Consider the following 14,437-nt stretch of genomic DNA (forward strand, 5'->3'; position numbering starts at 1 on the left):
TAGCACACACTTACAATTCATGATTCATAAGAAACATGAATCAAATTGAAATCTGTAATTTATAAATCAGTGCTTCTCAAACACTAATGTGCAATGAATCACTCAGGGACCCTGCTAAAATGTAGACTCTGGTTTAGTAGGTCTGGGAAGGCCTGAGAGTCTGCATTTCTAACAAGATTCCAGGCAATGTCAATGGTGTTGTCCTTGGTTCACACTTTGAGCAGCAACAATCTCAATAACATTTAGAATTAAAGAGTTGAAAATATGATTACACCAATTTTAGATATTACTATACTGGTACTTAATACAGAACAGCTAAATCATCTGGAGAGTTGAGAAATAAATCAGCAAAAACAAATTTACTTGCATCTTAATTGTCCTCTTAACACAGTTAAGAATACTTTACCAATTAGCCAAAGGAAAATAAACATATTTATTCATCTTACTGTCAAGGATAATGTTATATTACCAATATTAAGATAAATATTCTATCTACACATTACTGTTCATTTGTACCACCTGACTCTTCCTTTATTGTTTGCTGAGGGCATATTCAGAGTCAGTATTATGTCAGAAGATGAGATGCAAAATGAATAAAACAGAGTACCTGCCTTGAGGAATTGAAGGTCTAGTGGAAAGAGGCAAACTTAATATTTAAAACAGGATGCTAAAGACCTAAGAAAAAAGCACTAAGAATCTTACAGGCAACATATTTAGAGGCCTGGTGAGGGGGATTTCAGTGAGGGGAGTTTTAACTACTGTTAACTCAATACGTCCCAGCTGCTACTCACCCTAGTACAAGCTACTCAGTAAGTAATTAAGCGGGCCAGAAAGACCTTGATTGCAAACCTGTGAGTTTCGTCCTGAAATTCTCATTTGAAACTCCCTGTTAGGAGTCTTACCACATGTGCTACCACTCTCCCAATTAGCCTCTCGATGGACCTCATTTTCAGCTGCCCTAAATGATCGCTAAGTTCCCCAAATGAAATTTCAAAAATGTCAAAAAACCTGTATTTTCAGACTATCCTAATTACAACCTCCAATAGCTTGAAAACAGAGGATATGCAGTGGAACAAAGAGGTACCTGCCTCGTCCTAAAAAAATGAATACCTTGAGAACAGAAACCCTGTTTCTCAGTCTTGGAATCCAGTTAATAGCCCAAATTTTGTTTCGAGAGAAACCCATTCTCTTTTGAATAAAGGGCATTTCTAGAAGTGTAGTCAAGAAACTGTAAGCAGCTCAATATAACTGAAGAACTGGTAACACAGGAGGGGAGAGAGGCTGAAAAGGTGGGCACCGCGTCCACCATAAAGGACGTATAGTCTTAGGACATCCAAGGATCTTAAGAAATTAGATTTGCATTTCAGAAAGATTATTTCCAAAATGTAAAGTGAACAGTGTTTTCTGAAAAAAAAAAAAAAGAAGAAAAAAAAAACATTTATGAAACAGACTACTGAAAAGATTACTACAGTACATAAGGTGGATAATGAGGGCCCCAAAGCACGGCACTCACGATGGAAATTCATTCATTTAAAAGTTTATAGGAAGTACTTAACATCATTTTAAAAATCAACATCTAGTGACCGTTTGGACATTGGGGATGGTGAAGGAACCCAGGAAGCCATGACTCTCAAGTTCTCGGTCTGAGGCAACAGTATGGTTCCGATGAATGGAAATACAAACACAAGAGTAGGAAGAGCTTGGAGGGACTGGCATGACAAGTTTACATGTTTGTAACAAAACCTAAGTGACCTTCCTGACTCCAGGTTCTCTTCCCTGCACGCTGCCATTCAACCAAATTTGCAAAAAGCCACTCTCCTACTTAGGAATATACTGTCTCCCTATTACCGGGAGGTCGCTGAACAGAACGTGCTTTCCAAGCACACTTTCAGCTCATAATATAAACGCCACTGACATGCTGCTTCAGATGGAAATCGTTTTTCCAACATTCTCTGGGTCTACGGCGAGTCACGCTAAATATCACCTATCCCTAATAGCTCTCGAGCTCCCCTGAGAGATTTTTAAATCCACTGCCTAACAGACCTTAATACGTACAACTGTGAACAAGTCTCTGAGGACCGCACCAGCAAAGATGACAGGTTCTTAAAGTTAACAAAGCCTCGGTCCCACACTCCTTGGTTACAATTCAGGAAACAGCGGTTGCAAAAGCAAGTCCTGGGCCGCTCACCTTCTAGGATGGACACGACAATGAGCAGTTGGTCGGACTTGGAGACCATGGTCGCGGTCGGCGGCCCGCAAGCGGGGTCTGCTGGGAGGAAGAGGGGCCTGGGTGAGGTGCGGGGAGCCCCCGACACCCGGCAGGGCTCTGGGCCAGGTTCCCGCAGCCCTGACGCCCGGACCCCGCACTGCGGCCCGCCTGCAGCGCGCCCAGCTCCCCGGCCCCAAACCGCCAGTCCCCGCCTAACCCGGCCCCGACTCAAGGCAAAAGCCGCTCGGCCACCTGACCCGTCCCGTCTGCAGGAAGAGGCCAGCCCGCCGCCAGAAGACCTTTTGCCGCCTGCGAAGCCGCTTTTCAAACGCCCCGGCAGCCGCAGCGGCCGCCGCCGCGCCCGGCTTCCGCCTAGCAACCAGGCCCGCAGGCCCAGCGCCCGCGGGAGGCTGGAGGACAAAGGGTGATAGAGACCAGAGCAGTCGAGGATAGAACGCCCCTCAGCCCACTTCGTCTCCTGCCCTTTTAAGCTACGTTCCAGAGCCCTGGGGAGAAGACTAGCCATTACCTCACAGCGCCCCCTGCTAACGGGGAAAGGCGGACGATTTGATAGAGACCAACTGCGCAAGCGCGCTACTGCCGTAAATGCTTTCTGAAGTTCCTCGGTAAGGAACGTGAATGTAACGTATTCTCTGCTTTATGCCCTACACACAATCTGGAAATACATCAATAGAGATTAAAAAGAGAGCGAAAGAGAGAGAGACCTCCGTTCAGGTCCCTAGTGTCAACGCTGCGTAAAAGTTAAGTCACAGAAAAATAATGATATAAGTGTTAACCCTAAAATCCCTAAATTGTTCTCGTGCGGCATGTCAAGTTTCCACGCTCTGTAAAGAAAGTGTGATTGTAGCGTCAATACGGTAATTACTGTAACTGTTGGCGGTGACGTAAGCTCTCTGAGAATTTCCTGCACCTTAGAAATAACCCTGAAAACAAAAACATTATCACGTGGGCAGAGAAATTAAAGGTATTGGTTCTTCCATCCCCTGACGACAAAGCAACTAATTAGCAAAATCAAGACCAAAAATTAAACACGGCATCTCAATGCTGTCAACCGACAATTTCCCCGTTACACCCCTTCTTCCCCAAAACTTCAGGCTTTATTTTAGGAAAGATTAGGTATCTTTTGGAGGTACCTTAGCTTGAAACTGGACCTTGGGCGTGGTAGTTGGGAGAGGGGAAGAGAGAGAGAACGGTCGCCACTTCCCACCCCGCACCCCGCTTTGTGCCCAAAAGAAAAAGAGGCTGTGCAGACGACTGACTAGATTACTTCTAAGACCTTTTCAGGCCCGTTCAGAGGTCTCCCCGAAATGAGCCATTATGCAGTATAAAATCGAAGTAATGATCTACTTTGGGTTCATCGTTGAACAATACATTTTTTTGCGGAAAATGTCAAACAGACTCAAAAATAGATAGGATAATATAGTGAACCAGCAGGTACCCAGAAAACTGCTTCGACAATTATCAACTAAAGACCAGTCGTCTACATCTTTTGGGAAGGAAAAGGGATTTGAAGGAAATGCTTAACGTCTTATCAGTTCATCTCTTTCAATATGTACCTATACAAGATAAAGATTTTTTAATCTTAAAATATTAGGTACTTAACCACAATTGCATTATTATACTGTAAAAATTAAATGACAATATACACTGTTAAAATTTTCGTGATTGTCTAGTAATTTTTTTCAGTTAGTTTGTTCAAATCGGGATCCAAACAAGTTCCAAAATATGATGTACTTTGTTATCTCTTTTAATCTATGTAATGGGAGTTACTCCCTTTTTTTTTCCTTGAAACTCTACATTGAAGAAACCAGTCATGTATCCTACAGTTTACCACAGTCTAAATTTTGCTGATGCAATGCCAATGTTGTCATTTACCATATTCTCTGTTGAACAGTCTAATAAAGATGTCCACATTGACAATACTCAAAGATTATTAGCAAACAGATCAACAACAAGCAAATGACAAGGTTATCAGTGGTATAAAATATTAATTAGCATTAAACTTTAGGCAAGGGAGATCAAAGCACTGAGACTAAGAGTCTCCAAAGGAAAGGACACACAGGCTATCAGAGTTGGGGTGCCTTCCGCTGCCATTTTCATGCTGCATGACCTTAGGCAAATCACTTTACCTCTTTTAGCCTTAGTTTCAGCTCTACAGTGATAGCTTAGATGATTCCTTAGTTCAGGAGTTAAATGTAGTAAATGCCATTTAGTTATTATCTTTTTATGAGAACAATCTCAGACTTTAAGTAGTAGCTTTAAAAGAACTGGGAACTGCCATCAAAATACCTCATTGTTCTGCTTTAGGAGAGCCAGCAAGCCTGAAAACCTAGATTGTAAACCATCACTGAAGGCCAGAGAATAATCTCAGATCAGAAAAAATCTGACAAATTATTAAATTTAACTAACAAACTTTTCACCTAGTAAAATTTTCACAAAGTTTTCTTTATCAGGATTTCCCCCCTCAAACAATACTACTACTTCTAAAATCACTTCATCACAGCTACTGAAAAGTCATCAACTTAGTTGGCATTATTTTTTTAACAGACTACAAAATTAATGACATGAAATTTCTCATTTATCCCACCTAGAAATGGAAGTACAATTCCATCAGCATCTAGAGCCTCCTTATCTGTTATTTTATAATCGAATTTGCTTTCCTCTGTGATATTCAGCAGTTATACCTTCAGTTCTGGCATAAATCATCATATTTTAGCTTAAATTCAAGACAGAAAATTTTGTTATAAGTTTATGAAGTACCAATAACTGTTTCAATATACATAAGTAAATGCTAATAAAATATTTTGTGTATTACATAATGTGCGATTCATTACATTGTAAACACACAAATTCAAACTAGGTTTGATTAAAAGCTTCATTATGAAATCATGTTTGTCAACCTAAAAGCTTATCATATTAGGTATCTCTCTATTTCTATTAATTTCCCAGAACAAAACAAAGCATTTTGACTTATTTTAAAACTTTTCTTTTTCTGTAGCTACTTTACATTTTGGAAAATCACTTGCAGGTGTCTGTTTTGCATCTTTTCAGCAATTCTGTGGCCCACCACAGGAGGGATCATAAGCTGTGTTCCCCTTCCTTGCCTCTTCTTGTCCCCTCCCCACACATACTCGCACGTGCACACTTCGTAAAATTTAAGGCAAGCTCCCAGGACTAATGTAATTAACATATCTTTTGAATAACTGCTTTTTGTAAAAGCACGGTGTCACCCTGGCCTTCAAGAGGCACTTAGAAAATAGCCTCCTTCTGGAAGAGGGAGCGGGAATGGATGTAGTCACTAGTACTCCTTTAGTGCCAAGATGACTTGATTCCAATTCAGGATCTGACCACATTAAACTTGGCGATTATTTGGGTGCCTTTAATCCCTTGAAGAAGGGGCTGCTAACATCTATGGTAGGAGAGACAATGTAGCCCAGGAGTGAAGAATCACACGTGTCTGCATTCCACGTTCCTCAACTTCCTAGTTTTGTGACTTAGCCAAATCACTTTTCTCTGAACTTCAGTTTTCCCATCAGTAGAACAGGGACAATAGCCCTCACCTCATGTGGTTTTTGCGAGGATTAAATGGCCTTGCCTCTTTTAGGGCCTAGGACATGATGAAATCTTTGAATATAGTGGGTATTTTATTGTTAAGATGGAGGGATAATTTATTCTGCTATTATTTTATGATTTGTTCCTTTTCTGCTTTTATAAAGATAACCAGATCCTCTACCCTCTCACCTGCTTCTAGATTTACTTTCTAGGGATAATATCCCCCAAATAGCCCCTCTCTCTGGCTTTTGTGAAAGACCACAGCAGAACATTCCAAAGTCAACCACTCCTCAGGTCGGGCAGGTGCTGTTAACTAGTGAAGTGGGCTGGGCCAGGCCGAGCAGAAGCGGAGTACCGCTGTCTAACGGGACAGCCCTTCTCTGCCTCAGCTGGCTATTGTTCTGCCATAAAGGCCGATTTTCCAAATCTCCCTATGGGGCTAGAATTATTGATTTTTATGTGATCTTGCTCAATTTTTAAATGCTGGTAACTAATTTCAGTTAAAAAAAAAAAAAACCCACTGCATGAGCCAAACCAAAACTTCCACCAGCCATGGGTTTGTTACCTCTGTCCTAAATTCATTAAGGTGGTTAGAACAGTTGTCCCTGGAGGGCAGAGAAAAGAGACCAGTAAGGAAAGGAGAAGACATTGCCTTCAACTGGGAAGGAGAGGGGTGAAGGGGAGCATGGCATGGGCCCACATACCCCTCCCTGGAAGAACCTTCTGGAGGGGACAGAAATGGGGAGAGAAATGAGAACTTAGGCCCCAATTTGTCATCCTTGGCACAGGTTCTTATGCCTCTAATTTGACACAGAATCCGCAAACTCACTAGACTTTAAGGGGCCACGGAGGCTTGGATGATGGACAGCTGATCAGTGATCCACAAGGGCAAAAACATTCAAGGTCTCCTCAATATTTGCTCAGTGTGAGAACCCCAATACCTTTGCACAACAGTTTGGGCATGTAGTGGGGAGCCCCAGTGATGCCTGAAGCTGAAGTTTTGCCTGGCAGAAGGAGTTTGGGATTTAATTTAAGAGTCTAAAGAAAAGCAACATTTCTGGCATTTCCTCCTGTGCGGCGTAAGCTTCATGAGGTTACTTGAGGCTGGGATGAGCTTTGAGCCACCCTGTCACTTCATGTTGTCATAGCGGCTCTCTCTGAGGCAAGGTATAGAGTAGAGGGTGGGCGAATGCCCTCTGCTCTGTAGAGAACAGAAGAGGTGGAGACACTTCAGGAACTATGGGAAAGGGCTGCCGGCCAACAGAAAGTGCTTCTACATTTTGCTCTGGAAAGACTGTGCCATCCATAGAGTGCCCGCCTACTAGAGGCAGCAGACTTTTAGGGGTTCAGTTTAGGGGCAGAGGATAGAACACATGGTAGATGCTGGGATGAAAGACCTGCCACTGTAACACTGGGACAGTGAGAAAACTATGTGACACTGTGGAACTTTGCTTCACCTATTACATAATGTCTGATGTGTGTTGATTTTTTTTTCCTCTAAAAGCTTCCTTTTGAAACACTGAAGCCAATACATAGATGAAGAGTTGGTGCCAGCCTACTCAGCTGTCTGGTGGAGAAATTCTGCAGGCTTCTGGGTGAGTGGCCCATAGAAGTCTGTCCCCACTAAATGGTAACACAGAGCCTTCTGTACTGTAAGATATCCCCGGCTCAAGATTTCTATTTAATGCTGATATTACAAGCACACCTGAAAGGTATGAAACTATTCCCTGCCTCTCTGTTTATAGTGAACAACAACAACAAATTACATATAAATGATTACACGCCCATTTCGAATTAAGAAAAAGGCTCTAAAAATATGGCCTAGATTCAGAGAAGACAGAAGCCTCCCTTAACTTCTCACCCACCTCCCAAAGCAGTAGCACAAGCAGCTAGCAAGCTTCCTCACACCGTTTCAGGAGTGGCATAACAAAGTCGTTATCTCTTGTGATTTTGCGTAAATCACGAGACAGTCCTTCCTAAATTTTTACATGTGTTTGTGCTGCCAACATAATACTTTTTATTTGCATAAATGTGTACTTTCCAAGCACACATTCACATCTAGTGAATGTAACAAGGCACCAGGATGTTGAATGGTGACTTCATCTGTTGCCTTGGGGTTGATACCCATGATCCAAAGGATGGCAAAGAGATGTCATGTCTCCCTCATTCTGAAGAGCACCCTGGACGACACTCTTCTCTAGGGCTTTGTAAGAGGTGACAACACTGACTTTGCTACCCACATCCATATATATAGCATATAACCTACCTAACATTATATTCAAAGATGATGGGCTGAGGAGGAGTGATAAACCTGAAGTTCTTCCCATTGTAGAGGGTGGGAGTACTCCCTCTCCTCACCCCAAGGCAAGTAAAAGGGAGTGAATCCAAAGGAACTTCTCGTTGGATGGACCTCCTGGTCAGCAGCTCACTGTGGACATGAGTAGGAAGACGAGAGAGCAAGAGACTCTGTATGGAGGGGGAGAAAGTGATTGATTGATTGATTATCAGCCTGTGTTCACATTTTATTGTGGCAAAAATGCACAAGAATCCCATGGATGAAAGGAACATGGCGGTATATCACTTCTAGAGTAGAAATTTCTGTTACATTGTGGGGCAACAATGCTAGTCACTGGCAAGAAATTAAAACATTGTTTTTACATTAAAACAAGCATGAAACTATATGGATACAATAAACATTTTGCACGATTTTAAAAGATAGAACATAACACTTCAAAGAAATTTGGTTTGGACTCCATCTTCAGCATTACCCCCACCCAGACTCCGTCCATGTCAACTCTCCTCTCCAGTTAATGGGTCACTTGATGAACCCTTTGAAAAGCCCCTCACACACATTCTTGAGCTGGATTCATTTTAAAAGCTGTTTACAATAGTAAAAGGGAGAAATATAATGTCTAAGGGGAAGTAATATCCTACTTCCATATAACACTCCAGGGGGTTGGAGAAGATTAAAGTTGCCCTAATTATATGTTGAAATTGTTATTGCAACATAGTGAATGAAGTTCTTAGGAAAGTAGACTTTGATATTCTCATTATACCAGATTTAAATGGTTGGACATTTTTAGCTAAGAGGTACTCTTAGTATTGTTGAGTGTGAAAACAGAATGTTAGTGTACTCTGTAAATATTCACAATTGTGAATTGTTTTTTTATCAAAAAAAAATGATTAATGTCCCAGATAAGAGTTGAATACAAGGTAAAATGCAGTGTTTTTTTTTTTTTGAAAAAGGTTTTTGGCTAAAAACTGCAGCATCAACATTGACTGGCTTATCCTAACATTAACCAGAAATATATAATCTTCCAAATAACAGTAAATGTAAATTCTAGTAAGTTAAAGAACATGTCTATTTTATTTATTATCATATTGCTAGTACCTGTAAGGGTGTTGGGTAAATTTGTAGTAGAGGCTCAATAGATTCTTGTTAAACAAATAAAGCCAAATTTAAAACAATTATAGAATTATATCTGCACCAGTGACAGACAGTAATAAAGATGTAATTTGTACATGTGTAGAAGGCAAAGGTGAATACATTATTTGGTGCAGATAAAGAAATACAGCTGTGAAATTTTCTTGATCAGATTGCACCAGCCATTCTCAGATACAATAAAAACATTTTGTAACCCATTTAGTTTCAGGAACTTTTTAACAATATGAAAAGTATTGATTTCCTGGACTAGAAGAGAGTGAGCACTTAGTGGTGCTTTGGGAAAGGCTCAGAGGTTAAGATAATAAACAGATGATTCTGCAGGGTGTTAGGGATTAGAGTGAGTGGGTTAATCTTGAAAAAGATGATTATTCTACATATGTTAAGAGGAGAAAGGAAAAATTTTAAAAAAAAGAAACAAAAAGAGGTATAATATTAAACTTCTATGTTTCACTACTGTTCTCATTGGCAGTGCCACAAGAAACCTGACAAAGAGGATTACTTCATTAGGGAGTGAGAACAATAGTTAAATAAGAAACAAAGAAATACTTTAAAATCCAGACTTCTGCAGAATTTAAACCAATAGTGATAGATACAAGAGATATGTTCGAAATATGTTTTTAAAAGTATGTATTTGTCAACAAGTTAACATAGAAATATAAATAATAATAACTCTTATTTAAACAATATTTTCATCATATTAGGGTGTGGGATATTATAGTTTTGTCCACCATCCAGGCAGTGTTTATTAACAAACTGGTTTCTGTCATCTCTATCAAGGAATATGAACATGCCAAAATGATGTCTATTCAGCCTGGTGAAATTAAAAAGACATTTTATTACTTGTTTGTTGTTATTTGCTTGTTGGGAATGTTAACACTGTTTTGATACAGAGCATCCCAAATCCTTGTTTACATTAAGTCGTTACGTTAGTAGCACAAGTGCCAATGAAGTACAATCTATTAATTAAGTTCCATAAGACAGGACTTTGTTTGTTCTACTTTTTATCCCCAGGGTCTAGAATAGTGCTTGGCACATGATAGGTATTTAATAAGTATTTGTTGAATGAATGGACAAAACTACAAAATTTTAGACAGTGGGTGAACTCTAAACCTAACGTGATTTGACGTATTTGACCATTATCCTCTATTATGAAGTAAATTTATCAAATGTTAAATATTTTCTTGGAATATTCATTTTTCAAAATAAAATGCTACATTATTTTGTTATATTTGGCTACTAGCTTACTTTCGTCAAACTTTTACACTTCAATTTTTAAATGTAGAAATCAGAAGTTTTCAAGGACTTTCTCCTATTTCTTAACTGGACCAAAATAGAAACATAAGATTCCCAGGAGTTTCTTCAAATTTCAAATACCCAAATTCACATTGCTGTCTATCTTGGAAAATTTACCTCTGAACTTAATCTGAGGAATTGAATAAATTTATCCTATATCTATGCTTAGTCAAGTTCACTGGTGATTTTTTTTTTTTTTTAACTAAAGTAAGCTTCTAAGTTTTAGGAAAACTGAGCAGATGTTCCAGGGCTTGGACTTGGTTCCATTTTTAATGTGTTAAATGGTATAACAAATGCATCGCAATGGACCCAATTACCATCCCATCCAAATGGTTAACTTACCATCTCAGAATAGAGCTTAGGGAGTGCTCCTCTTACACACATGGTCAGGTTTCTTTTCTTCTTGTCCATTCCCCTGAAGGGTTTTTGCCTAGATCAATTACCTTTCTCCCTACCCAGCCTGGTTCTCAAGAGTATAGGTGCCTAATGTTACCATTTTGATAAGAAAAGGTGAAACTTCATAGTGGTTCCTTGTATTCATTAACTTCACATCTGTTTAAATCAAACAAGTACTTTAACCTGATACGTGGTAATGAGGCAATTATTCCATACATTTTTTTTTTCTCTCACTCCTCTCAAATCACCCATGGCTATATTTAAAGATAATAACATATCCAGATATGTGATTTATTTTGGTCAAAATTTCACTCATTGGGATATTTCGTTTACAAGTCCTCCCCCCAAAATAAAGTCTCATTGAGTTAAAACGTTTTACGTTTTTGGAAACAGAACCTACAAATCAGTTAATGTTGGTTGTTTGGACCTTATCAAGTATTGCTTTCCATTCTAAAATCTCAAACATGAACCACCAAACACAAAAAAGAATAGAGTTGATTTAACACATTTTCCCTTCATTTAAGAACTTTCTCTTTTGGTGACACCGTATCTTTTTCCTACTTACTCGTGTCAGCAAAAGAGAAATCAATTTAAATCTAGATGGCCAATGCTCAGCTAGCCTGAATGCTTTATTTCCTCTGTGGCGACATGCTATTGTAATATGTAGGAATATATGAATCTTGCAGATTCATACATTACTTATATTTATAAGTAAATAATGGAGGATGAATGGCAAAGTGTCTGTGAACCTGTAGTCTGTGGAATAAATACTGCTGAGTTTAATGGAGAGAAAGTGGAAACCCCAAAATAAGCATCTTTGAAGGACAGAAGATATTCTATCAAAATACAGCCCTGGTTTCCCATAATTATTTTGGTACCTAAGTAATCTTAAAAAACATATACGTTCAATGCAGTTGCATTTCTCCTAGAAAATAATCATGTGGATTACCTTGCACCTGTTTTCTTATCACCTCCCCTACCCTAGACCCTTAAAGGTACTGATTTCATAGATGTATGTGCTATAGAACAAATTATGAAATTTCACCAAAGGAAAAAGTTGAGTTTTTCTTTTAAAAACTTGCTTCTGTTTTTGTGTTTTGATGTTGTTATTTTTAAATAGTTCAATAAACTTAAAGGTATGAATGAATTATCTGAAAAGGGACCACTTTTTTTAAAATGTAAGGACGATTTTTGTAATACTACAAATAGTTATTGAAATCTCTCTTCAATATAATTCTTCAACTTGATGATGTGACACATAAATTATTCAGGAAGAAATGTATCTTAATCACTTCTTATCAGCATTGATATTTTAAGATTGGATCTGAAGGACATTACAGGTAAAACACAGTTTAAGCACAAATCCTATTATTGAGATTTGCTTTAAGATGGTTGGCATTTTGTGATTGCTAAAAGCCCTCATCTCTTATAACCAACCATATTCTTATGCTGTATTTAATGGGAAATTTTAGAGTTAATATTTAAGATGCTATTTAAAGTGATTAACTTAAATCAATAGTTATAGCTCAAGCAGCTTCTCTTTCCCTAGCATTCCAGCCTAAATCATAAACCTGTATTTTGGGGAATTCTTCAATTTTACACATGTTGTATTGGTATGAGTTTGCTTTCAGCTTCAAGAAATGGAAATCTTGACCCCAACAGGCTTGCAGCCTAAGGAAATGTTTGTATGTGGTACTTTAGAAGTAGGGGAAGCTTCAGGGTTGGCACAGTCCCTACAAGTCTCTCATTTGTGCTCTTCATTTTGAATTATTTCATCCTCAGTGTCCCTCACTGGGGAGAGACTGTAACAGCACAGAATGATTTCCAGAGAAGGCAGCTTTTCTGGGACTTTCTCCTAACAGTAAGAACATATCTTTTAAGCAGCTGGTGTCTCATTAGCTCACACTGCCCCTCAGGCTCATGTCTGAACAATCCTGTGGTGAGGAATGCCACAGCTCACTTGGCCAAACCCTACTCCTAAACCAGACACTGTCACAAGGGTTTGAGATTAGCTTTAAATCAAACAGGTCTAGCCCTGAGGATAGAGATTAAGTCACCTTTCCCTGAAGGACAAGGACTGCAGAGACAGGACAGCAAGATAGGATACAGTTAGGAAGGGAGGAGGGAGAATAGAACTAAACTGTATTTAGCAGAATATAGTAAAGCTTTTTCTTAATGGGTAGTTGCCTGTGATGTTGATCTAAATATTCAATAAAAGGCAACAAAATAATATAAAGTGGTAATTATCAAAGAAAGGGAATATCAGAAGCATCCAGAAGTATTTTTTTGTCCAAGTTAAATTCCCCTCCCCATTCTGATTTGCACCTACATGATGCTCTCTTCCTTATGCCACTGAAAACTAGTTACTCCTAGGAGCCTCGTTGGATCTGATGGATGATGATGTTAAAATTATTGAGAACCATGGCCGTAGAAAAGCTTTTTAACGTGAGGGGACAAAATAAATGGTTGCAAAGGAGTAAAACAATATATCTGGTTATTCACATTTCATCCTGGTGTTAGCCTATTTTCACTTGCTGTTTTAGTTTCACAAATTCTGAGATAAAGGCTATTATTGTTTTTTAATCCCTTCCCAAAAAAAGATTTCACGTAACCTAGTGATATCTAACTCATTTTGTTTTGTTGACTCTGTATCTCACCTAACACTTGTAGAATCTTTGGTAGAGGATGATTGAGGACTAACTGTAGCAGTGCCATCCCTTTCTCAGGAAAAGGCAAAAGTAATTTGTCAAAGAGCCCTGGCCAGCAGTGGTCATCTTTCTTTTTCAAATTTTAAACAAAATAAAAATTCAATGCAGAAAATTAACACCTAACCCTCATACACTGTTGGTGCGAATGGAAATCTGTATAGCCACTGTGGAAAACAGTATAAAGGTGTCTCAAAAAACTAAAAATAGAACTGTCATATGACTGAGCAATCCCACTCCTAAGTATATATCTGAAAAAAATGAAAACACTAATTCGAAAAGATACACGCACCCCAATGTTCACAGTGGCATTATTTACAATTGCCGACTGTCTATCAACAGATGAATAGATAAAGAAGATGTTGTATATAATGGGATACTACTCATCCATAAAAAAAGAGTGAAATTTTGCTATTTGCTACAACAAGGATGGACTTGGAGGGTATAAAGCTAAGTGAAATAAGTCAGCCAAAGAAAGATAAATACTGTATGATATCACTTATATGTGGAATCTAAAAAATAAAACAAACCAGTGAACATAACAAAAATGACACAGACTCACAGATACAGAGAACAAACTAATGGTTATAGTGGAGAGAGGGAAGGAGGGAGGGGAAAAATAGAGGTAGGGGATTAAGAGGTACAAACTACTATGTATAAAATAAATAAGCTACAAGGATATATAGTACAACACAGGAACATAGCCAATATTTTGTAATAACTATAATTGGAGTATAGCCTTTAAAAATTATAAATCACTATGTTGTACATCTAAAACTTATATAATATTGTACATCAACTATACCTCAATAAAAA

General features: G+C 38.7%; 1 protein-coding gene across 8 annotated transcripts in view; it reads right to left on the bottom strand.

The window, feature by feature from the left end:
- CEP120 (centrosomal protein 120) overlaps positions 1-14,437 on the bottom strand; it is a 157,521-nt gene that overhangs the window by 77,017 nt on the left and 66,067 nt on the right. Inside the window, exons 1-2 of one of the 8 annotated variants that reach the window (XM_064483538.1) lie at positions 8,049-8,058; positions 2,189-2,266 (exon numbers count right to left, since the gene is read on the bottom strand). The exons of 1 other annotated variant lie outside the window; for it this stretch is intronic. In XM_064483538.1, coding sequence (XP_064339608.1) covers positions 2,189-2,266; positions 8,049-8,055 — 85 coding nt within the window. In that variant the 5' untranslated portion in view covers positions 8,056-8,058. Of the gene's footprint in view, positions 1-2,188; positions 2,612-8,048; positions 8,059-14,437 lie in introns of those variants that run through there. 6 more of the 8 variants (XM_031448907.2, XM_031448906.2, XM_031448909.2 and 3 more) reach the window with 6 other exon arrangements.

This window comes from Camelus dromedarius, chromosome 3 (genome assembly GCF_036321535.1).
Source record: "Camelus dromedarius isolate mCamDro1 chromosome 3, mCamDro1.pat, whole genome shotgun sequence".
NCBI lineage: Eukaryota > Metazoa > Chordata > Mammalia > Artiodactyla > Camelidae > Camelus > Camelus dromedarius.